This window comes from Prionailurus bengalensis, chromosome D1 (genome assembly GCF_016509475.1).
Source record: "Prionailurus bengalensis isolate Pbe53 chromosome D1, Fcat_Pben_1.1_paternal_pri, whole genome shotgun sequence".
NCBI lineage: Eukaryota > Metazoa > Chordata > Mammalia > Carnivora > Felidae > Prionailurus > Prionailurus bengalensis.
Window position 1 is genome coordinate 104110804 of NC_057346.1, and position 24087 is coordinate 104134890.

General features: G+C 52.2%; 1 protein-coding gene across 1 annotated transcript in view; it reads left to right on the forward strand.

The window, feature by feature from the left end:
• Positions 1-24087, forward strand: part of DTX4 (deltex E3 ubiquitin ligase 4) — a 36961-nt gene that overhangs the window by 7775 nt on the left and 5099 nt on the right. Inside the window, exons 2-8 of the mRNA XM_043581213.1 lie at positions 655-1381; positions 8271-8332; positions 8668-8829; positions 10612-10673; positions 12127-12279; positions 15532-15693; positions 21452-21541. Coding sequence (XP_043437148.1) covers positions 655-1381; positions 8271-8332; positions 8668-8829; positions 10612-10673; positions 12127-12279; positions 15532-15693; positions 21452-21541 — 1418 coding nt within the window. The remainder of the gene's footprint in view (positions 1-654; positions 1382-8270; positions 8333-8667; positions 8830-10611; positions 10674-12126; positions 12280-15531; positions 15694-21451; positions 21542-24087) is intronic.

Consider the following 24087-nt stretch of genomic DNA (forward strand, 5'->3'; position numbering starts at 1 on the left):
CTCGAAAGTGTAAGAGTTCTGGCAACCTGATTTTCTATTTTTGTTTTTGCTGCACCCTTAAAGGGACAGAGAGGGAGCTCTCACTCCACCAGGCTGGGCTGGCTTCCTGGGGGTCTCATCTTCTTCCTCTGCCCTCTAGGCTATCCTGACTCTTTGTATCTTTTCCTCGTAGCCCTCCGGGCAGGGGCATTTGCAGGGTAGGGGACAAGTGACAGGCTATTTCTGAGCGCCTACTGTGTGTCGAGGGCTTTATGGGCCTTAGTGCAAATTGCAGGGCGCAGGAGAGATCCAGGACGTGGCATCCATATTCCAATACATATTTGTTTGTTAGATGAATAAGCAGATCGCATTTATTTTCACAAAAACTCTGCAAAGGAGTCCTTGTTTCTCCGGGAAGGAAAGGATGTTGGGGATTTCTACGTAAACTGGGAAGTGAATGAATTTGGCTGCAAACCAAGGTCTCCGGACTGCAAACCGGCAGGTGCTTTTTTCTGGTACCCCACATAACCCCACACCCTTCACGCTGTCACTCAGATGCTCCCACCCCACCTCAAAGCTGATACCCCAACAGGCAGCCCAGTGCCCGCCGGGACCAACCAAATCCGGTTTCATTCCCTGCTGACCCCTACCCTGTGCTCCGTCCCCCTCTGCCAGGGACCCTGCGCCCAGTTCGCCGCAACTACTACGACCCGTCCTCGGCGCCCGGGAAGGGCGTGGTGTGGGAGTGGGAGAATGACAACGGCTCTTGGACGCCCTACGACATGGAGGTGGGCATCACCATCCAGCACGCCTACGAGAAGCAGCACCCCTGGATCGACCTCACTTCTGTCGGCTTCAGCTACGTCATCGACTTCAGCACCATGGGCCAGATCAACCGGCAGACGCAGCGCCAACGCCGCGTCCGCCGGCGCCTGGATCTCGTCTACCCCATGGTCACGGGCGCCCTGCCCAAGGCCCAGTCCTGGCCGGCCAGCCCCGCGTCGGTCGCCTCGCCCGCGGCCCCGCCCTGCTCCTGCCCACAGTGCGTCCTGGTGATGAGCGTCAAGGCCGCCGTGGCCAACGGGGGGAGCGCGGGGCCGCTGCAGCCCCCGGCCGCCCGCAAGCACATTCCCCCGTCTGGGGCGGCCAGGCTGCCCCCACCACCAGGCCCTGCGGCCAAGCCGCTGGACAGCACGGGCACCATCCGAGGCCCGGTGAAGCCCGTCCCGTCGCAGGCGATCCGGCGACAGGCCTCCGGCACGCCGGCTGGGGTGACCATGGGCTCTCCTGCCAGCCCCCCCGGAGCCAACGGCAAGACGGGAAGGGTGGCCCTGGCGACCTTAAATCGGACCAACCTGCAGCGACTGGCCATCGCCCAGTCCCGGGTGCTGATCGCCTCTGGGTAGGTACTTTCACCTGATGCCTGTGAGCGTTTAGGGCACAGGACCCGACTGACCTGGGCCAGAGGTGAAAGGGGGCTGCCTGCCAGGACTTAAGGTCCCTGTCCTCTTGTCCTGACCCTCCGGCTGCAGGTGGAAGGCAGCACGGTGTGGTGGGTAAGGGTGGGCTTGGCCTTTGGGGTCCACCGGATCTGGCTTCTAATGGAGATGCTGCCACAGCTGTGTGATTTGGGACACGTGCCTAACATCCCAGAGTCCTAACTTCCTCCTCCCTAAATGCCTTCGATAATCCTCCCCGTTAGGGTCACTGCTGAGGGTTGAAGGTTATGCACACCATGTCCTAACAGGCAGTATTAAGGGGGCTCCCACCAGGATCTAGGTTGGGGGCTTTATCACCTCATTGAATCCTTACAGCAACTCTTTTTTTTTTTTTTTTCTTTTTACCATGTATTTATTTTTGAGAGACAGAGACAGAATGTGAGCAGGGGAGGGGCCGAGAGAGAGAGAGAGGGAGAGAGAGAGAATCCCAAGCAGGCTCCAGACTCTGAGCTGTCAGCACAGAGCTGGATGCGGGTCTCGAACTCACAGACTGTGAGAACATGACCTGAGCTGAAGTCGGACGCTCAACCGACTGAGCCACCCAGGTGTCCCGATTACAGAAACTCTTCGAAGTAGGCATTTGGATCCCCTTTGACCCAGGAAGAAATCAGAGGTTCTCTCGCTCAAGGGCAGAGAGCTAATCATTGGCTGAGACCAAAATTCAAACTTCAGGAAGGCTGATGCCAGAGGCAGACTCTTTTCTGACTGCCATCCTGCTTCTCTGTCACAATGCCCGGCATACAGCAGGTGCTGGATGAGACTTAGCTCCTTTCCTCTGGTCTCTCTGGAAACTGGAACTCCAGTTTGGAGCTAAGAGCCCATATTTAGTAAGCACTTACTATGTGTGCCAGGCACCTTCCGTGCGTTGTCTCAATTCTTCCCGTGACAGCCCAGTGTTGTCGGTTCTGTGATCACTGCTTTTTATGATCTTCTTGGTCCCCCTAATCGTCAAATGGGGGAGACCCAGGTCCACATGGTGCCCACGGCCTTTGCCTGCCAGCTCCCGATTTCTTGTGAGATTGGCCTCTCACGCCGGCCCCATCTTCCTTTCCTCCAGAGGGGCCTGGCCCTGCCTGTGACCCCTGAGCCCCAGACTGTCCGGGTGGTTTGGACTGAGGTTGTACACCCAAGTGGGAAATTCAGGCTGCCCGGGGGAGGCCATCTGCACACACAGGTTCAGCGCTGGGAGACAAGGAGAGGCAGGTGTAGTGGGGAAGGAGAGGCCCGGCCTTCCCTCGGGCCTCTGCCCTAAGCTAAGCCAGAGTCTGCAAGGTCCAATTTCGTCGTGTGCGAAATGGGGAACCTCACGCTTGCCTTGCCTGCCCCATGGAGTCCTTGTGGAAACCTCCACTAAGGGAGTGCATCCCTGGAGAATTTACCAGATGCATCTGCCAGTATTATCTCATTCTCTGACCTGGTGCACCCAGTATCAGGCTCGGGCACGCGGCTCAGAATTCACTTCCCAAGGAGGGCCACACGGCCCATGTGTCACAGAGTGGGGGTTGGGGCCCAGGGTTTAGTCCTCTAGTCCTCTGCCCTTTTGGCTAAAGCTCAGCTCCTCGCCGTATGCGAAGGCAGTTTATAAATGGTCAAGTGCAGGTCAGATGTGTGGGGTTTTCACATGACTCCTTCTGAACTGGCAGAATATTTGGTAGAGGGGAATGGGCACCTAAACCACACCACTGCTCAGTTTCTCCCCAAGGCCACACAGCAGCGTCCTGGGGGCCTCTGACAGAGTACCAGGGCAATTATTTGTGCGGCAGAGGGAGGCTCATATAGTGGATGAGAAACCCAGCCTCCAGCACCTGACTGCCCCGGGCTGGAACCCAAGTTCCTTCGTGTGCAACTTGGGGCAAGTTTTGCACCCTCTGTCTTCAGCTTGCTCCTCTGGAAAGTGGGGACAGTCATAGTACCTTCCTTATCAGGGCTGTCATGAGGATTAAAGGCAGTGCTCAGCGTGTGGATTTAGCCCAACGCTCGGCAGTAGTAAGAGTTTGGTCAGTATTAGCTGCTATTATTATTGTTGTTGTTAATGTGTATCTATTGAATGTGTGCTGTGTAGTCGAACTGAAGTCAAAGCTGAGCAGCCTCTAACGCCCCACCTCATTTCTGGCGCCCTTGGCAAAAGCCAAGTGACCTCGTGCCATAATTGAGGGCAAGGACGCCCTGCTCACTTTAAACCTCACTGAGGAAGCCGACAGCTCTTTATCTCCACTCTATTCCCCCTGCCCGCCAGCCCAGCGGAATCGGAGCCGGAGAATGGAGTGGAGAATGGAGTGGAGGTCCGGGGGCAGTGCTGTTTCAAAAGGCCTATAGAAACACGCTTTTATTCTCCGCTCTGTTTTCCTGACAGGGGAGGCCCCGCCCTACCCTTCTATCTTCCAGCCCCTTCCCTTTTCACCTCTTACCACTACCCTCACCCCCACCACCATTTTCTCCTCCAGTCTTTCTTGGCCATTTAATTAGCGTGCTTATTCCCTTTGTCTGGCATTGCCGTCCACCTTCTGTCGTGGAATGGCCCCTTCCCTCTGCCCTCCCCGTCCGTGAGCTCTTCAAGCAACTTTCCCACGGAAAAAAGGAAGACCGGGGAGGGCGGGAGAGGTGGGCTGAAGAGAAGGGTTTGAGGGGGAACAAAAGACCCTGTGAATTATTCAGACACACAAGCAGGGGGTTTGTAAAGAGAAAAGAGGGGGGCTGTGTAGTGGGGGGCGGGAGTCGCCCCTCTGGCCCTCTCCTCCAGAATCGAGGCTTCTCTATCTCCAGCGAGACTTCGGTTGCTGGAGAGACGAGACCATTGTCCTGTAGGAGGATTCCTGGGTTGGCTCACAACTCCAAAAACACCCCACTGTTTCTCACCATGGTATCTGCAGAGCGTTTCTCCTGCCATCAGCCCCCTTCTCTGCCACTGTGCCAGCTCTTGTCTTTTCTTAGTTTTATATGTGAGGGACAGAAATGGAAACTGAGAACAGCCCAGCAGAATGGGGAGGGGGTGTCTTCCGATGCTGGGGCCAGACAGCTTTGGCCGAGCTGGAGGATGTGAGAGGCGTGCCAGTGATTGGCCTGCTGATTTCTGGAAGGAGGGCTCAAGGGAGGGGAATGGTGGAGGGGGGGGGGTGTGTGTGACCGGTGGGGACTCCATGGGCCACCTCCACGGTCAGCCGCCTCCACCGCTTTCATTTTAACCAGTCACCGAGGGGGAGGGCTGATCAGGTGTTGCCACCTCAACAATCCTGTGCACTGCCCGGGGCTCCGCTTTGCACTTTGCCCTCCGTGTCCTCAAGAATCAGAAAATTGGACTATTCCAGCAGGAAAAGGCTTTATCAAGCCCGACTTCCTCTTCCAGTTGAGAAACAAAAATGTAAACAACCCCCCAATTTGCATGGGGCTGGCCGGTTTATAGAGTATTTGACCTAGATCCTGAATCCTCACAGGGACCCCATGGACAGAGATGTAGGGTGGCCCTGCTCTTGGGTGTGGTAACTTGGATGTGGTCACTGAAGTGCAAAGGGGCCATGGGGCTCTCCCAAAGGAACAAGGTCAGTGCCAAGCTGGGCTGGAAGGCAGGTCTCCTGACCCCTGTGCAAGCCTCCTTCCACTGTACCCTTCTGTATTTTGTCAGCAGATCTCTTCCTCCTCAAGTCCACTGCCACCATCCAGAGCCTGCTGAAAGTTTTCCCTTTCCTGGCATGGCCCCCCACCATGGTATTCCCGGGAGTCCTGGATCCTCATAAGGACCCTCCCTCTCTTCAGACCTGGCCCCATCCCTGGGTCCCTGGGCTGCCCAGGGTGTGCTAGGGGGACTCTTTCCTGGTTAACCAGATTGGGTGTGGAAACCTGCCAGTCCAGTTTGTGGGAACAAAGGTGGCTTTTGTCACCCAGATCACAGCTACTTATCTCCTGGTGGGGGCCGGGGGGGTGGGGTGGGGGGGGGTGCTCAGAGCTGGTAAGGGGGTGGGAAGGCAGGCACAGGGCTGGGCTGTGAGCATTGCCCCCTGGTGGGGAGCCAGCGAACAGACACAGGCCGCCAGACTGCTTCACTCCTTTTCCAGACCAGCAGTGGGGAGGCCAATCAGTCCCCACAGGGGACCCAGGGCTTAGGCGGCTGCCTTGCTCTTAGGCATTGGGGCAGGGAATCTTCAAGAAGTCCATCCCCCGGCACCTGCTAACTCCAGACCCTCACAGGTTCACAGGTGAGGTTGTGAGGAGTTACTGGCAGGTTTGGGGTCCAGTCTGGTTTCCCTGACTCCAGTCCACCATGCCGTGCCTCGCCCTGGGGGGCAGGCCATAGAGTCCAGAAGCAAGGATGGGCCTCTCTTGGCCAGCTTTCCTTTGTGTTGAATTCAGCTTTCCCCTCTCCCCATCCGGGTTTGATTTATCCTGGGGGTGGAAAGTAGGCTGCGGTGGTCTGTTGAGACACGAACGCTCCCACATCTGTTCTTTCACATCCTTCCCACAGCCCTGGTGCACATGTCATCATCCCGGGGAAGGGACAGGGGCCCCGGAAGACTCAGCGTAGCCGGGGAAGCACCCATCCCTGTGGGCATGTGGGAGACAGGCAGACCCTGTCCTCAGCCTTGAGGCCCCCATTCCAGCCCCTCTCTCATAGTCCTAGATTTATTCCACACGCTCTTTGTTCCCCATGTCCTCTGTCTGCCACGTGGGGTGACAGAGGGGTCGCAGAGACACAAGAGCCCAGCACGGCGAGTGGCTACAACAGCGGGCTCTGGAGCCAGATTTCCTGGGTTTGAATCCTTAGCTGTGTGACCTCCATCGGGTTTGCTCACCCTCTCTGTGCCTCAACCTCCTTGCCCATTAAATTGGAGCTAATGATAACGGCACCTCCTGTGGAGGTTGTTGGAAGTCTTAGATGGATTTGTGCGATGTGAGCGGTTAGAACCGTGCCTGGTACCAGGTGGGCTCTTCAGGGTCACACACGGATGAAGGGCCACAGGCTGTCTTGTTCACCGCCGTGTCCCCAGGCTCTAGGGGCGAGTCCAACCGGAAGGAGGGCTCTGTATGAATGAGCACGTAAGCAAATAACGAACACTGCAAAGAAACAACTGAACACGCCCCTTCCCCTCCTGTATTCCCAGCACCACCCTACCCCCCAACCCCCCATAGCAGATCTGCTGGCTTCTCAGGCCCTCTGGCCCCTGGAGTCATCTGTGACCTAGTCCATTGACGTCCTCGAGCTCCCTTTCCCCCTCCGAGCCCATCTGTGGAAGCCTGGGTGGCAGGGGCGATGGCGCACAACCCAGCCCCATGTGTCCCCATGTTTTCCTATTTGGCGTCGTGGGAGGCCTCGCCTTTCCAGGCAGCTGTGCGGACTCCTCTCCAGAGCCTGGCTCGGGTTTCTGGGGAGAAGGACAGAAAGAGGAGGAGGCTTTGCCTGGTATTTAGATTTCTCAGCGAAAAGGAGGGGTAACAGCTGTTGGAGCAGTGGTTTCCCAATGTCAGGCTGGGATCAACCTTATCTGGATCCTCTCCAGAAGCGAGAGAAAATGCAGGTTCCGTGCCCCCTCCCCCCCCATGGGAATTCTGATTCAGGCCTGGGGCTCTGTCTTTTTAAAAGCTTCTCTTGGGGCGCCTGGGTGGCGCAGTCGGTTAAGCGTCCGACTTCAGCCAGGTCACGATCTCGCGGTCTGGGAGTTCGAGGCCCGCGTTGGGCTCTGGGCTGATGGCTCAGAGCCTGGAGCCTGTTTCCGATTCTGTGTCTCCCTCTCTCTCTGCCCCTCCCCCGTTCATGCTCTGTCTCTCTCTGTCCCAAAAATAAACGTTGAAAAAAAAAATTAAAAAAAAAATAAAAATAAAAGCTTCTCAGGAGCCACTTGGTACACCCCCCTGGGCTTGAACTTGCCTCTCCATTTTTCATTCGCTCCACAAACACTCACTGAATGCCTGCTAGTGTCAGGCTGTGAGGATATTTGTCCGTGTGGAGTTTTGATTCTGGAGGGGGCGAGAGTAAAGCAACAGCTTATTTTTTAAAAACCATCAGCTCCAGGGCACCTGAGTGGCTCAGTCGGTTGAGCCTCCGACTCTTGGTGTCGGCTCGGGTGATGATCTCGTGGTTCGTGAGTTCGAGCCCCGCGTCAGCCTCCATGCTACGGCCCAGAGCCTCCTTGGGATTCTCTGTCTCCCTCTCTTTCTGTGCCTCCCCCACTCATTCTCTCTCTCTCAAAATAAATAAATTAAAAAAAATGTTTTTAAACCGTCAGTTCCCTGGGGGAAACAAAACAAAAACGAAAGAGAGTGAGGCAAGAGGGCTTGAGAGTCCCGGGGTGGGATGGAGGGGTGGGTCTCAGTATTAAATGAGATGGTCTCAGGAACCTCACAAAAAGGTGAGCCGAGACCGAAGGATCTGTAGGAGGAGGCGAGGCAGAGAGAGCATTTCAGGCAGAAGGAGCCACATAGGCAAAGGCCCTGAGGCAGCAGTGTGGCCCAGCTGGAGCAGGATGAAATGGTGAGGGGTATGTGAGGAGACCAGGAAGATGAGGGTTGAGCACGGTGGGGGGGACGTTGGCAGGTCACGCGGAGCTGTGTGGGCTTTGCCGGGACCTCGAGAGACTTAAGGAGCCATTGCGAATTTGGGGGGTTCCGAGGGGAGGGGTGACATGGTCGGACTTAGATTTTAAATGTTAACATTTCCTGCTTGTGGTGCTGAGAACCGATTCTGCCTTGAATAGAGATAAGTAGTTTCTGTCGGAAAAGGGACCTCTCAGTGAGTGGATTTTGGGGGTTCCAACCCCACCCCACTTGTCAAAACCGTAATGTGTCTGCCCTTTCCTTCCACAGGGTCCCCACTGTGCCAGTAAAGAACCTCAATGGGTCCAGTCCTGTTAATCCGGCCCTGGCAGGTAAGCGCTTGCTTTACAGCGGGCGGGGGGGAAAAGGAAAGCTCGGGCCAAGGAGGTGGTGAGCATTTACCACAAAGAAAGAATTGAATGAAAGCAAATGTGGATGTTGGGAGCGGGGTGGGGAGGGCGGGAAGAAGCACAGCTTCTGTTGGAGAGGAGCAAACGCACACATTTCTGGGGCAGGCAGCGCGGGCCAGGGGAGGCTGAGTGAGTCACGAGAGCTTGTGCCGGGGAAACAGGGGGGTGGGGGGCGGGTTCCCGGGGAGGGCGGTTGGTGGGATGCTGAGATGCTGGGAACTAACTCTGCAGTCCGAGCTCACGCCCTGCCCTTCCAGGAATCACCGGGATTCTCATGAGTGCAGCCGGGCTGCCCGTGTGCCTCACCAGGCCGCCCAAGCTGGTTCTCCACCCGCCCCCGGTCAGCAAGAGCGAAATCAAATCCATCCCAGGGGTTTCCAACACGAGCCGCAAGACCACCAAAAAGCAGGCCAAGAAAGGTATCAGCCTCCTTGTCTTAGGGGGTGTGGGAGTCAAAGGCGTGGGCCGCGGCTGTGGCTTTGCCGCCATCACCCAAGGTCATACCCGTGGCTTCACCCTCTGTGCCTTCGTTTCTGCATCTGCTAAGTGGGCCCAACTACCCCCTGTTCTGCTGATTGCACCAAAGTGGATTGTGCGTGAGTGAGAGGGAGGCACCTTAAGAAGTGCAAAAACACGGTCGGGAAATATAGAGACACAGAACCACCAAGCGTGACGCATAAAATACGATACAAGGGACTGTCACTGTGGCCCTGGAGCCAGAACAGCCTGGGTTCCAGTCCTGACTGTGACACTTCCAAGTCATGTGACTGCAGAGAGCCCTTTTTCTTTCCTTTACAATGGGGTAAAAAACGCTCACAAGTATGGGGCAGGTTTGCCCCAGAACGCATCCATGACAGGGAGTGACCACTGCCCTGTGTCCCCCCCAGAGCCCCTGGGCTGACCATTCGAACCTTCCTTCAGGCACTCCTTCCTCCCTGTGCACAGTCCCGTCACCAGGGGGTCCAGATGTGTGTCTACCCTGTTTCAGCTCTGCGGCCGGTCTTTCTGGCTGCTGGTGTTGGTTGTTAAATGTCTTGACCGTCACCCCAGGCCCCCACCTTACAACCTTGTTTTGAAGGGTCCGTGAGGTCTCATGTATATTGTAACTGGGCCCAGGGCCTGGCAAGCAAGAGGCTCCCAATGAACAGAAGCTTCATTCTTAGAAGCGGGCTGGTGGGAAGGAAGGGCCTGCATCCTGGGTTTTGGCGGTTGCATGATCTGCTTCCTCAAACCCTTGCCCTACTTTTCTACTCCATCAAAAGTTCTCTGCTTAAATGAACTCAATTGCCCTGTTCATAGTCTGATAGGAAATGACAGGATTTCACACTTTCCCGCGCTTCCTGTGATTATTAATAGCACATGTTGGACCCTTAGCTGGAAAAGTGCTAAAGGTCTATGCGTCCATTAGCTTCTTTAATTGTCAAAGCAACCCTTTGAGTGGGCGCTCTTGCTTTGCCTGCTCTCACAGGTGAGAAAATAGAAGCTGAGAGAAGCTAAGAGGGGTCCCCAGGGAGGCATTGGTCCTTTTTAAGGTTGTATCATCCTGTCTCCTGCCTTCAGACTGGGCTGCCTCCTAGAGGTCCAGCCCCCAGAGAAATTCCAGAATCGCTGCAGCCTGTCAGGATGCTTCCCTGCTGCTGGTCTCCCGCACCGTCAGCGGCCAAGGAAGCTGTGGGCATAGCTTCCTGCTTTCCCATGAAAATAAAATCACTTTGACACCACATTACAGACTGAGACAGTACTCGGCACACTGTAAAAAGCATGTGATAAGCCTACCTCATTTTTTTTTTTTTTTAACCCGTAACAGTTTACACAGTGCTGTCTTCTGCTACCTCGCCTCATCATTTGGGCATGCCCAGGCTCTTTGATTACACGGAAGAGAGCCCCACACCACCCATCTCAGTTAAAAAGTGGGTTTGGTGAAAACAGGCCCGGGGCGGGGGGGGGGGACTGTCGGGGGGGAAAAAGACTGCGGGAGGGAAAGACAGGCAGGCACACCTCCCACCTTCCCAGACACCTAGCTCCTTCCTCCTCCTGCCGATTCCCTTTCAGATTCTTAAATGTGGTTGCAGAATGAATTCCTCCCCCTGCCTGCTTTGAGCCTGGCTGCTGGCTCCCCTCTCCACATGCCCAGCCTGATGAGGCCGTTTGATCCCTTACCTCTGTCTTGGTGGCCCACCGACCACCCTGTCCCCCCACAGGTAAAACCCCAGAGGAAGTGCTCAAGAAGTATCTGCAGAAAGTCCGGCACCCGCCAGATGAGGTAAGCGCAGGGGGGAGGCAGGGCAGGGTTCACCCACAGCTTCTCCTCTGCCGGGGGTTTTCCACAGGTTGCAGCAGGAGCGGATTTCTGCGTCCTGGCTGCTACAGAGCCACTCAGAGCTGACACAGGGCTCCAAGGTTGGTGGTCTGGAGCCGCAGACCGAGGCTGCATTCTAAACCACCTTCCCGTTAACAGTCTGAATGTAGCAAAAACGGCATGACAAGCGTTGGGAACTGACGTTTATTTCTTCTTCTTCTACTTATTATTATTTTTTTAAGGAGGCTTGAACTCATGACCCTGAGATCAAGAGCCGGATACTTAACCAACTGAGTCAGCCAGGCCTCCCATGGGAACTGACTTTTAAATGGGCTTGATGTAGACTGGTGGTTCTCAGCCAGAGGGAGTTCAGCATGGGGGGGTGGGGAGGGGTGTGGGGGAGGGAACTGCTAATGGGCAGAGGCCAAGGGTGCTAAATAGCCACCGTGCCCAGGACAGCCCCCTCAGCGAAGAATTACCAACCCCAAATGTCAATAGTGCCAAGGTTGAGAAATCCTCTTGTAGGCTTATTGATTTATTTATTCTTAATGTTTATTTTCTTATTGAAAAAGTTTTTTCATGTTCATTTATTTTCGAGAGAGAGAGACAGAGCGTTGAGTGGGGGAGAGACACAGAGAGAGAGGGAGACACAGAATCCCAAGCAGGCTGCAGGCTCTGAGCTGTCAGCACAGAGCTTAACGTGGGGCTCGAACTCATGCACTGTGAGATCGTGACCTGAGCTGAAGTTGGATGCTTAACCGACTGAGCCACCCAGGCACCCCAGTATTTATTTTATTTTTGAGGGTGGGGAGAGGGAGGGAGCATATGCAGTGAGGGAGGGGTGGAAGAGAGAGGAAGACACAGGATCCAAAGCAGGCTCCAGGCTATCAGCACGGAGCCCCATTCAGGGCTCCGACTCACAAACGGTGAGATCATGACCTGGGCCAAAGTCAGACGCTGAGCTGACCAAGCCACCCAGGCATGCCTCTTGTTGACTTATTTAAACAGCAGCCCTTCTGGTACACTTGAGATACAATTGCTTTGCAAACGTTCAGCTTAAATAAAGGGTCTGTCAGCAAGTGTCTGTTTCCTCCGCAAGTCATTGGAGAACACCAAGGAAGGACAGTGTCTCATCATCGCCCTAAAGGAGAGGACAGTTTTGGTGGTGAGCCCCAGGTGGCCTGTGCCACCAGCAGCGATTATTCCAGGAACTTTTCTGCTGTGTAAAGTGAGATAAACCTAGATTTCGATTCCCAAAGGCATGTCTGTATATATCCTGGTTTGTGGGTTTTCTAGAAGAGGAACAGGGACACCTCACCGGACGTCTGATCATGCGAGAATCACTGCGGAGATCCTCTGGCCTCCCAGGCTGGGCCAGCGCTGAAGGCCTCTCTGCTCTGTCCCCTCCCACCCCCAGGACTGCACCATCTGTATGGAGCGCCTCACGGCCCCCTCGGGCTACAAGGGCCTGCAGCCAACAGTCAAGCCTGACCTGGTGGGAAGGCTGTCCAGATGCGGCCACATCTACCACGTCTATTGTCTGGTCGCCATGTACAACAATGGCAACAAGGTTAGTGCCAGCCTGCGGGGCTGGCCCCCGCCCGCCATGGGCCCTGGAGGAGCAAAAGCGTGAAGGCCCTGTTGGGGTGATTTGGGGTGTCTGAGAGGCACCCTGGGGGCAGCAGGAGTGAGGATCTTGGCTGTTCTCAGCAGGGTCAGCGTCCACACAATTACAACGTTCGCAAAACCTGTCTTACCCAACTGCTCCCCTCCCCCATCTCTACAGTGGGTGTGATGGTCTGAGAGGTGTAGACTTCAGTCCATGAGAGTTCTTGGGGCGAAGGGGGGTTGACAGTGTGCCCATAGTGAGCGTTCATTACTCCCAGTGTGGGCAGGTTTCTAGTCCCTTCGAAGCTCACTGTTGGAGGAGGGGAAGGCTGTCTGTGATGCTCACTTGGTCCATACTGACGGCAGAGCAGTGTTCCTCCATGAAGCTGGATTCCAGGAATCTGCGAGTCTCCTTAGATGCTAACTCTCTCTTTACACTGTCCGAGCTTTTACTAAGCCACTGACATCCCTCACGTCCTTTGCTGTGCCTGGAATAACCTCCCCTCTCCCCATGAATTCAAATCCTACTTGCTTCTCCAGACCCCGCTTGGATCGCAGCAGAATTTGAGGTTTCCCTGATGTCCCCAGCTTCTTACTCATCCCCTCCCCCACAAAAGTCTGCCTTTCGGGGTCTGCTCTGTACTTCTCCTGCTGTGGGAAAGAGGAGAGGAGAGAGTCAGCAGACCCAAGCTTGAACCCTGGCTTTAGTAACTGAGTGATTGTGGGCAAGATTTTCAATCTCTCTGAGATTTCATTTTCCATCTGGAAAATGGAGATAAAACAATACCTACTTTCCAGGGCATTATTACCATTATTAGTCAAATGGATATCTCCTTGGTATTATAGGTATAATTTTTTTTCCCTTCATCTTTATATAGCCCTGTGATTGAAGTTCCCAGAGTGCTGACCTTGGGCTGACCTTGGGACCTTTGTCTCAGAGAGCCCATGCTCAGTCACTGATGGATGATGTGGTCTGAACTGGTTTTCACTTTCCTGACCCTAGGTTAAAAGGTTTCATTGGGGCTTTGTATTTTAAGAGGTTATTTTGGATTTAAAGGGATTTTTTAGCATGTTCATTCTCTTTTTGATGACTATTTTCAAGAACAATCTAGCTCCTCTTTGCACTAATACTTTGAAGCATGCCGTTTAAAATTTTCTTCACACGGAAGAGGAAACAAAAGGACACAGAGAAACGCAGTGGTTCTCCCAAGGCCATGAAGCAAGTTAAGGCCAGAACAGAAAGTGGAACCCTGGTTCTTGGCCCCAAGCCTTGGGTTCCTGTCCCGTTGACCACATGAAGTAACCTTCTCCATTGCCCTGAATGCAAGTTACTCCTTTAACATTAGTAGAGCTTGAGCTGAAGGTCCCCAAATAGCTCCACAGAGGATCGCTGTCCTCCTGAAATGGTGTGGAGGTCCTGGAGAGCTTCTCTCCTGGCTGTGTGACAGCCTTTTCTGCACACATGGCTCCCTGCCCACGCCTTCCTTCTCACCCACTTTCTTCTGGAAAGCCTGGGAACAAGGTCTCCTCCCAGCCGTGCAGGCCACGCCTCGCTGGGCCCTAGTGTGAAGCCAAGGCCCCTTATATGTCTGCATCCAGAGTCTTGCCCTGCGCCCCAACACAGCCACCGAGCCATGGGCTTTGTACAGACCGCTGAGGACCAAGCCCTAACTAGTGTCAAGTCCTTTAATGGTGCTGTGCCTCAGTTTTCTTCTCTGTAAAAGGGAATAATTAAAAAAAAATTTTTTTTTCAACGTTTATTTATTTTTTGGGGGACAGAGAGAGACAGAGCATGAACGGGGGAGGGTCAGAGAGAGAGGGAGACACAGAATCGGAAACAGGCTCCAGGCTCTGAGCCATCAGCCCAGAGCCTGACGCGGGGCTCGAACTCATGGACCGCGAGATCGTGACCTGGCTGAAGTCGGACGCTTAACCGACTGCGCCACCCAGGCGCCCCAGGGAATAATTTTTTTAAAATATTTATTTATTTGAGGGGGAGGGAGGGGCAGAGAGGGAGGGAGACAGAGGTGGGACTTGAACTCACAAACCAGGAGATCATGACCTCAACTGCTCAGGCGCCCCAAAATGGGAACCATTTAAAAAAAAATTTTTTTTATATTTATTTATTTTTGAGAGACAGAGCACAAGTGGGGAGGGGCAGAGAGAGAAGGAGACAGAATCCAAAGCAGGCTCCAGGCTCTGAGCTGCCAGCACAGAGCCCGATGCGGGGCTCGAACTCACAAACCGTGAGATCATGACCTGAGCTGAAGTTGGACGCTCAACCAACTGAGCCACCCAGGCGGCCCGGGAATCATTTTTAAGGCTAATAATAAATACTAAGGCTAATATTCCTTTAAAGCTGATATCAGGCGAGGGCTACGTGAAACAAGATGTAAAGTCTTTTGTAAGATTTAAAACGCCTTCACTAACAACGCATTCCCTCCCTCATTGCTTGTGCAGACCTTGTCCTCAATCCTTCAAAACCAGTCCACAGCTCTTCTTTAAGGACCATTTTCTTAAAGTCAGCTTCATCTACTTGGGCACACGACACCCACTTTCTCTTTTCAGAGCAGTGGTTTCTAAACCTGTATGAGCCTTGGGGGTCATAAAAGTACTAATAACAGTTAGAGACACGACTTAGTGGTCAGCACTTCCTGTGGGTTCTCTAATTCAATCCTTCCAACAACCCAGTGAGATAGATACTATTGTTTTCCTTGTTCTGTTACAAAGCTGAGACCCAGAGAGGTTAAGCAATTTGCTCCAGGTCTCCCAGCAGGTAGATGGCAGAACTGAGAATCCAATCCAAAGTTCTCACTCTTCACTGCTACTTTCTGTAGCCCCCCCCCCCCCCCCCATCCAGTTTGGTGGCCTGGGGTGGGGTCCAAGCATCTTTGTTTCCAGCAAGCTTCGTCAGGATTGTGATGCTCAGCAGTTGGGCAGAGGCTGCTCCCTAGTGCTTTGTTGTTTGGTACTTCACGGCTCAATAATGACTCCCTGTGTATGTTCCCTGCCCGCATGGGCTGCTCTGCCTTTCAAGGATGGGGGGTCTCTCTTGCATGGCCCTTAGCATGGAGCTAATTTGTGGAATTTACTTATTTGGATGCATTTTGTCCCCCTGGCCTTTTATCTTTGTCCCCTTCCAGGGTTAGGTGGGGTTAGGGGTGTGTTGCCAAGACTGTTTCCCAACCTGGCTGTTCCTGCCTTGCGCCCTCAGGACGGAAGTTTGCAGTGTCCAACCTGTAAGACCATTTATGGGGTGAAGACAGGCACCCAGCCTCCGGGGAAGATGGAGTACCACCTCATCCCTCACTCCCTGCCCGGCCACCCCGGCTGCAAAACCATCCGGATCATCTACAGCATCCCTCCTGGCATTCAGGTGCTCCCGAGTCAGCCACGGGCTTTTATTTACTTATTTTTTAAGTTTCAGTGTTTGCAGGCAATAGGTTTGTCTTTTTTCTTTAATGTTTATTTATTTTTGAGAGACAGAGACAGAGCACGAGGGAGGAGGGGCAGAGAGAGAGGGAGACACAGAATCCAAAGCAGGCTCCAGGCTCCGAGCTGTCAGCACAGAGCCCGATGCGGGGCTCGAACCCACGAACTGTGAGATCATGACCTGAGCCGAAGTTGGACACTTAACTAACTAAGCTGTACAGGTGCCCCGGTAATATGTTTGTCTTAATCTGTTCAGGCTGCTGCAAGAAAATATCACAGACTGGGTAGCTTTTAAACAACAGAAAGTTATTTCCCACAGTTCTGGAGGCTGGGAAGTCCAAGCTCAAGGTGCTGGCAGATTCACTATCTGGTAAGCCCCTGCTTCCTAGGTCACGGACATCTTTATGCTGTGTCCTCATGGCAGAAGGGGTGAGGGAGCTCTCTGGGGTCTCTCTTATGAGGGCACTAATCCCATTCATGAGGGCTCACCTTCATGACCTTATCACCCACCCAAGACCCAACCTCCAAATACCATCATCTTGGGGGTTAGATTTCAACTTGTTAATTTCCGAGGGATACAGACTCTCAGTTTATAGCAGTCCATTACTTCTTGTACTTCTTGCTTGCAAAATACATTCTGTTCCAATAGTCCCCAAAGTCTCAACTCATTCCAGCATCAACTTTAAAGTCTAAATCTGAGGACTCACCTACATACCATCTAAATCAGAGGTGGGAGAGACCCCCATGTACAAGTTCCTCTCCAGCTGGGACTCCGTGAAACTGAACAGGTTATGTGGTGGGGCCCTCGTGAACAGGATGGGTGCCCTTGTAAAAGAGCCCCCAGAGAGCCCCCGCATCCCTTCCCGAATCGAGGACACAGGGAGAAGACAGCAGTCTATGAACCAGGAAGTGGGCGCCCACCCGACACTGGATCTGCTGGCACCTTGGACTTCCCAGCCTCCGGAACTGTGAGAAATAGATCTCTGTTGTTTAAGCCACCCAGTCTGTGGTGTCTCATTACAGCAGCCGGAGAGAAATAAGATAATTTTATACTGTGAAAAGTTTCCTTTCCTCCGTCCACCCGGTTTCACCTCCTGCCCCCGCGTTCCACCATTGTTCTTACCTTCTTACGTGTCCCCCAGGATTCTCCGTGCACGTGCAGCAGACTGTTTGCACCTCTCCCATTGGTACACAGAGGGGGACAGTTTAGACATATTGTTCTGCACCATGGTTTTTTCAATTAACAATATAGTTTGTAGATCTTCCCATGTTGGTATAGAGGGAGCTTCTTCGTTCCTTCTTGGCTCTGGGTGAGAATCCATAGTATACATGCACCCTAATTTATATTCAACAGTCTCCACTTGATGGGCATATGGATTGCTTCCAATCTTTTTACTACAACAAATAATCCTGTAACAGATAACCTTGTATGCATGTGAGTATATCTGTAGAATAATTTTCCAGAAGTAGAATTTCTTTGTCAAATGATATTTGCATTTATAATTCAATAGATGTCCCTTGGCTTTGATTTTTGTGGGCATTTCTTTCCTCTTTTGAGTCTTTGAAAGACAGCCCTAAGGAACAAATTGAACTCTATTCCTAACAGTAAATACAAATGTGCCCCTTCCTTCACACATTGAAGATTTTTTAACTGATCTAGGATTCATTTATTTGGAAACTATTTATCAGTTCACCCTTCCTTCCTCCCTCCTCCTTGCCTTCTTCCATTTTGTCTCTTATTTAACAAACATTGGAGGATGGATTATGGGCCAGGCATGTTCTAGGTGCTGGAGAAACAAAGGTGAGCAAAGTGGACACAGTCTTTTCTCCTCGGAGGCTCCCATTCTAGCAGGATGAGGAAGTCAATGCCCAGATACATAAGCAAGGTATTGCCAGCTAGCGATAAGAGATGTGGCAGAAATAAACCGGAGCAGGTGAGATAGTCTGTAAAAGAATTTAAAGAAAAATATGGTGGGGCGCCTGGGTGGCGCAGTCGGTTAAGCGTCCGACTTCAGCCAGGTCACGATCTCGCGGTCCGTGAGTTCGAGCCCCGCGTCGGGCTCTGGGCTGATGGCTCAGAGCCTGGAGCCTGTTTCCAATTCTGTGTCTCCCTCTCTCTCTGCCCCTCGCCTGTTCATGCTCTGTCTCTCTCTGTCCCCAAAATAAATAAACGTTGAAAAAAAAAATTTCTTTTAAAAAATATGGTTATTCCTGGAGGGACTTACCAGCCAGTCAGAGAAAATAAGTCTACATCACCAAACTATAGAACACAACATAATGTGCACCATAGATAAACGCTGTGGGGGGTTGGGGGGGGGGCAACACAAGAGGTCTTCAAAGTCTGAAGACACTTGGGTTCTGAATCCTGGCCGACTCTGTATTGGCTGGGACTTTGGACAACCACCAGACCTCTCTGAGCTCGGTTTCTTTTTTCTTTTTTTAATTTTTTTTAACATTTATTTTTGAGAGACAGAGAAAGACAGAGCCTGAGCGGGGGAGGGGCAGACAGAGAGGGGGTACATAGAATCTGAAGCAGGCTCCAGGCTCCAAGCTGTCAGCACAGAGCCCAATGCGTGGCTCGAACTCACAAACCATGAGATCGTGACCTGAGCCAAAGCTGGATGCTTAACCAGCTGAGCCACCTAGGTGCCCCTTGGTTTTTTCATCTGTATAGCTGAGAACCTCCTGTGCAGGGGGCTTTGTAAGAATGGGAGTGAACATTTGTATGTGCATGCTGTGGTATTGGGCATGGTGGTCAGGGGCTCAGTGCCCGGTGACTGGCATTATGTGAGGAAGCTACTTGTCCGGGTCAAGAAGAAGAGGGCTTATGTCTGTCTGTCTGTCTGTCTGGGAGGGTCTGAGAAGACTTTCTGGTGCAGGGCACCAGTAGTTGAACCTTGAGAGCCATAAAGAAATGGAGGAGAAGGTTTTTAGTGGGAGGACACAGCAGAGTTGTGGTGGAGAGGAAGTAGGGGTGTTGGTGGGCCACAAGGAAGAGTTTAATTTGGGGACTTGTGACGGTGGGGGATGGGAGGAGGGTGCGTGAAGGAGCAGAGAGTGAAGGAGGACTGTGGGCAGGCCATGGAAGGACGCCAGCATGGTGAGGGCTGCAGCTTTATTTGTCAGGCTTTGTTTGTCCAGCTCACTGCTGAATGCGACCAACATTTTGGGAAGTTGTGTAGTTGGGACTGCACTTTGGGAAGGTCAGCCTGGCGGAGGAGTGAGGGGTGACCTGATTAGACCAGTTAGGAGACCATTCTGGTCATGGGGCCTGAACAAGGAAGGTGCGGAGGATGAGGGAGAGGGAGATGTGGTTGGAGGTGGGGGCGGCTGCGACCTTCTGGAATGACTGGAGGCAGCCAGTTGGGATGGTAGGGACAAGACTGACAATATGGGAGTCAGGGAGTCGGGAGAGACAGCCGGTGTCTGATCCCTGGTGAGAAGTAGGGCAAAGATCAGGGCGGGGCAACCATTTTGCAGGAGATTCTTTTCCCAGCCTCTGGGACTAAAGAATGGAGAGCCAGCACGGGGGTCGAGGGGGTGGGAGGGGTGCTGTTGAGGGGCCACTTGCTGCCTGTGTAGACGCCATGGATCATGGATCATCCAGGAAAACTCAAGCTTACACCAAGGGAAATGCATCTCTCTGCAGTCAGTGCAGCCACTCTGTAGACCACCCCTTGCGAGTCAGTAGCAGGACCCCTCAGTGCTGTGTCCGTCCCTGTCCCTGGAGACTCCAGAGACCACAAGGGCTTGGGGTTTCCAAGAAGAATCGAGAACTTGGAGTTCTGCCTTCACTTCAGAGAACGAGTCTCCAATCTAGAGGAGGCAGAGTCGTGACTGCTCCACTTGGCGACGTGCAGGGAGCACACAGCCTCCTGGGGTCAGCGCCAAGCGGGTGTCTGTGTTGCAGACGGGCAAGTCCCAGGAGGGTGAGGCGCAGGCAGAGCCGTGCTGGGAATCGTCTCTGGAGTTGGGCAGTCTGGCTTACAAACAGCTGTGGCCGTGAGCGTGTTGTAAATGTGCTTTGATTTCATGGGACTATGAAATTCAGAACTGTCACGTCCTGCATCTCCAAGAAGACGTTGTTACCTCTCTCAGCCCAGGGGTATATTTCCCTTCTCCTGTATTGCGCTTAAGATGTTCAATTTGGAAAGGATAGATGATCTTGAGCCATGCTATTAAAAATCTTTTTAGGGGCGCCTGGGTGGCGCAGTCGGTTAAGCGTCCGACTTCAGCCAGGTCACGATCTCGCGGTCCGTGAGTTCGAGCCCCGCGTCGGGCTCTGGGCTGATGGCTCGGAGCCTGGAGCCTGTTTCCGATTCTGTGTCTCCCTCTCTCTCTGCCCCTCCCCCGTTCATGCTCTGTCTCTCTCTGTCCGAAAAATAAATAAAAACATTGAAAAAAAATCTTTTTAAATCACAGGATTTAAAACTCAGTTTGGGAGGGATGGGTGCCTGGGTAAGTTCAGTTAGTTAAGTGTCTGACTCTTGGTTTCAGCTCAGGTCATGATCTAGCAGTTCCAGAGTTTGAGCCCTGCATCAGGCTCTGCACTGACACGCAGGGTCTTCTTGGGATTTTCTCTCTCTCTCTGACCCTCCCCTGCTCTCCCTCTCTCTCTCTCAAAATAAATAAATAAACTTCTAAAAAATCAGTCTGGAACCACCATCCACTATAAGAAAAAAATGAAAAGTCTGTGTTTTCTTATAGTTTCTTCATTCATTCATGCATTCATTCACTCCTTGACTCATTTTTTTCAGCCACGACAATTACCATTTGTGTGAGAGCTTGTGCTAGGAGCTGCATGGAATTATCAATATTAGATTGGCTTCATCTAGAAGGGATTTTTTAAATGGCTCCACAGACCCTCAGGGGGTCAGGGATGCTCAGAAATTATAGACAAACATTTCTGTTTGGGGTGGGAAGGGGTTGGGAGGGTGGGGGGGAATAGATGCATTGGTTCTGGGAGAAAAATCCCTCACTTTTCATGAGCTTCTCAAGGGGGCCTGTAGATCCTGATTAGGAATCCTGGCTTCTGGCTAAATTCTGCATCAGTTTCTGTCCCTGCTTGCTTGCTGAATTGGGGTATCAGTGCACCCCCAAGTTCACTGCAGCATTATTCGCAATAGCCAAGACCCTACATGCACATCAGTGGATGAATGGATAAAGATGACTCCAAGGCTCCTGGCTCAGAGGCACTTTTGTTATTCTGAGTACTTTAGAGGGAAAAAGTTCATCATGTGCCTCAGGAAGCCTGGGCTTAAATTTTGGCAAAGCCATTGACATTGGAGAAGCCCTGTAACCTCTCTAGGCTGAAATTTTCCTCTTTTGTAAAACAAAAGAGCCCGTGGCTAGAGCCCCCCGGGTGATGATGATGAACGTTTACTGAGCTCTTACTATGCACTGCGGTGCCAAGCTCACTTTAGCCTTCACACTCTCCGTATTCGATGGATGGGGGAACCACACCCCAAGAGAGGGCTCCAGCCAACACATTGGGAGGTGGCCGCTCTGGGTCCAAATGCAGGTCTAACGACTCCAAAACAGGAGGGAAACCACTGCTATCACTGCTTTGGGATCTGTTCTCTGTCCAGACGCTATGACCGTTATTATTGTCATCATTACTTGAATTAGTCACGCATGGTCTGCACCCCTTCATTAAAAACATCTTGAAAAATGCCCTTCGCCGGCTTCCTTTCTGCTTTCAGGGGCCGGAACACCCGAATCCTGGGAAGAGTTTCAGCGCCCGTGGCTTCCCAAGACACTGTTACCTTCCAGACAGCGAGAAAGGGAGAAAAGTAAGAATGGGGGTTTGGGGGGCTGGGGGGTAGGATTTGCTTCTGTGTCAGGGCCCCAAGTTTTGCTTCCTGCTGTGCACAGGCGAAAGAGCTGAGTCTCTTTTTACCATAGACGCACATGGTAACAAGGTCATATTTGAGCCAACTGTAGGTTAAGGTGGGGACAATTAGAATGTTTTCTTTTGCAGGATAGTTGGGGCAGGGCTTTTTCCTCTCCTGGATAGCACTGGCAATAATTCATCTATTTTAGGATCTTTTCCCAGGGGGCTTTGCTGCTTAGCAGATGGTCCTGGGACCAGCACCAGTGACAACACCTAGAAGCTTGGTGTTGAGATCAGGAAGGTTTTGAAAATCCAATCATTTGCTGGCCTTAGCCACAGAAAAATGAACATAAAGATTTTATTCTAATTTTACAATTCATAGAACCACTGAAGCCCAAACCTCGGGGCACCTGGGTGGCTCAGTTGGTTAAGCATCCGGCTTCGGCTCAGGTCATGATTTCATGACTTCGTGGGTTCAAGCCCCGCATTGGGCTCTGCACTGACAGAATGGAGCCTTCTTGGGATTCTCTGTCTGTCTGTCTCTCTCTCTCTACCCCTCCCCCACTTGCACTCTCTCTGTCTCTCTTAAAATGGGTAAATACACTTTTTTTAAAAATGCAGAACCTTAGAAACTCCTTCATTTTAACAAGATCCCAGGTGATCTGACAGTACATTAAAGCTTCAGAGGCACTGCTCCAGGGCAGGGATCCTAATTTGTGGGAGATTACCTTTTTTCTTTTCTTTTAATGTACTTCTGTATTCTATGACTTTCCCAAAAGACAGAGGGAAAAATCATTGGGTTTCTGGATCCCCAGTGATTCATGGTTCAAGCTTCAGTGGTTCTATGAATTGTAAAATTAGAATAAAAATCTTTATGTTCATTTTTCTGTGGCTAAGGCCAGAAAACAATTGTATTTCCAAACCTTCCCTGATCTCAAAAAGGAAAAGAACCATTGATCTAAGGGGGTGTCGTGCCCCTTCTTGTGGGGTGCAGTGCTGGACCGGAAGTGGGTTTTAGCTAGCTTTCTCTAGGTCCTGCTGGGTAACAACCTTGGTCTCAGAGGCTGACATCAACAAATGCTGACTCTCATGCACTGTGCATGCCAGTGGCTGTGGCTTGTTTGGCTGCTATGAGTCTACTCTGTCTGCTCCATGGGGCTCCGTGTCCTGGAATCCAGGCTGAAGGAGCAGCCTTTCTGTGGTCTCTGCCCTTCTCCTGGAAGGGAGCAGAGGAGCAAGAGAGAATCCGAGTGGAATAGTGTGAACCCACTACAGCTGCTGCTGGAAGCTTGTCGCTCCTCCTCACCTTTCACAGGCCCCAGCAAGTCATGAACACCACACAAGGAACGGGGTCATGAACTGCCTACAAGGCAGCCCCTTGGGTCACATGGCAAAGGGCATGAGTGTTCTGTTACAGAGGAGGAAGCAGATCATGCGGAACAATGAGAAAATCAACCACATGGTGAAGATGTACCCAGTGCAGGGTCCTCAGATTAGAAGTCAGGACCAGTCCTGATCCTGAGCCCTGAGCAAGCCATATTTCTGTGCCTGAGCCCCAGCTCTACAGTCCCAACCGCTGGCTAAACATGTCTGCTGTGAAGTCCTACTGCTAAAACTTGAATCTTGCCAAGAGCTGCTCCCCTCTCTTCCAGGCCTCCCTCCTCTTGTTAATGACATACCCAGAATCCCTGGGACCCATATGGGACACAGTAGTCTCCTTGGACTCTCTCTCTGAGCCACCACCCCACTGGCTTGTTTCCCAGTGAACTGCCTGCCAAACCACGTGACTCCTTTTCTAATCCTGCCATACCCACCTAGTAAATACATTTTTTTTAAAAGTTTATCTATTTATTTTGAGAGAGAGAAAGAGCATGAGCAGGGGGAGGGGCAGAGAGAAAGGGAAAGAGAGAGAATCCCGAGCAGCCTTTACACTGTCAGCACAGAGCCCGACACGGGGCCTGATCTCACAAACCATGAGATCATGACCTGAGCTGACATCAGGAGTCGATGCTTAACCCACTGAGCCACCCAGGGGCCCCATAAATACTTTCATCTTTTACCTGCCACCACGTTAAGTATCTTAAAGTACAGTTTCTACCACCAAACTTTTTTGTTGAAAAGAAATAAGGTAGAAAAAAACCCAAAAAATTGTTCTGATATCTTTCCCTTCCTTCTTTACAAAGTACGATCTTCTCAGCTTGGCATTCAAGACCTACTATGGTGGGGGTCTGAACCTTCCCCTCTCACTAATTCCTCACCTTTATCCTTCACATCTGCTGGTCTGGGACCTTAACCTTGGGCTCTTGCACAGTGAGGTAATAAGAGCCTGGGCTTTGGAGACAAACTGGCCTGGCTTCGAGTCCTACTTTAGCAATTTACCAGATGTGGGGACTGGCATAAAGATGAACATTCTGAGGTCTTAGTTTCTGGATCCATATAACAGTGGTTATAATTTCTATCTGTGTGGACAGGATGTTGTTAAGAATTAAGTGAAAGTAGCATTTG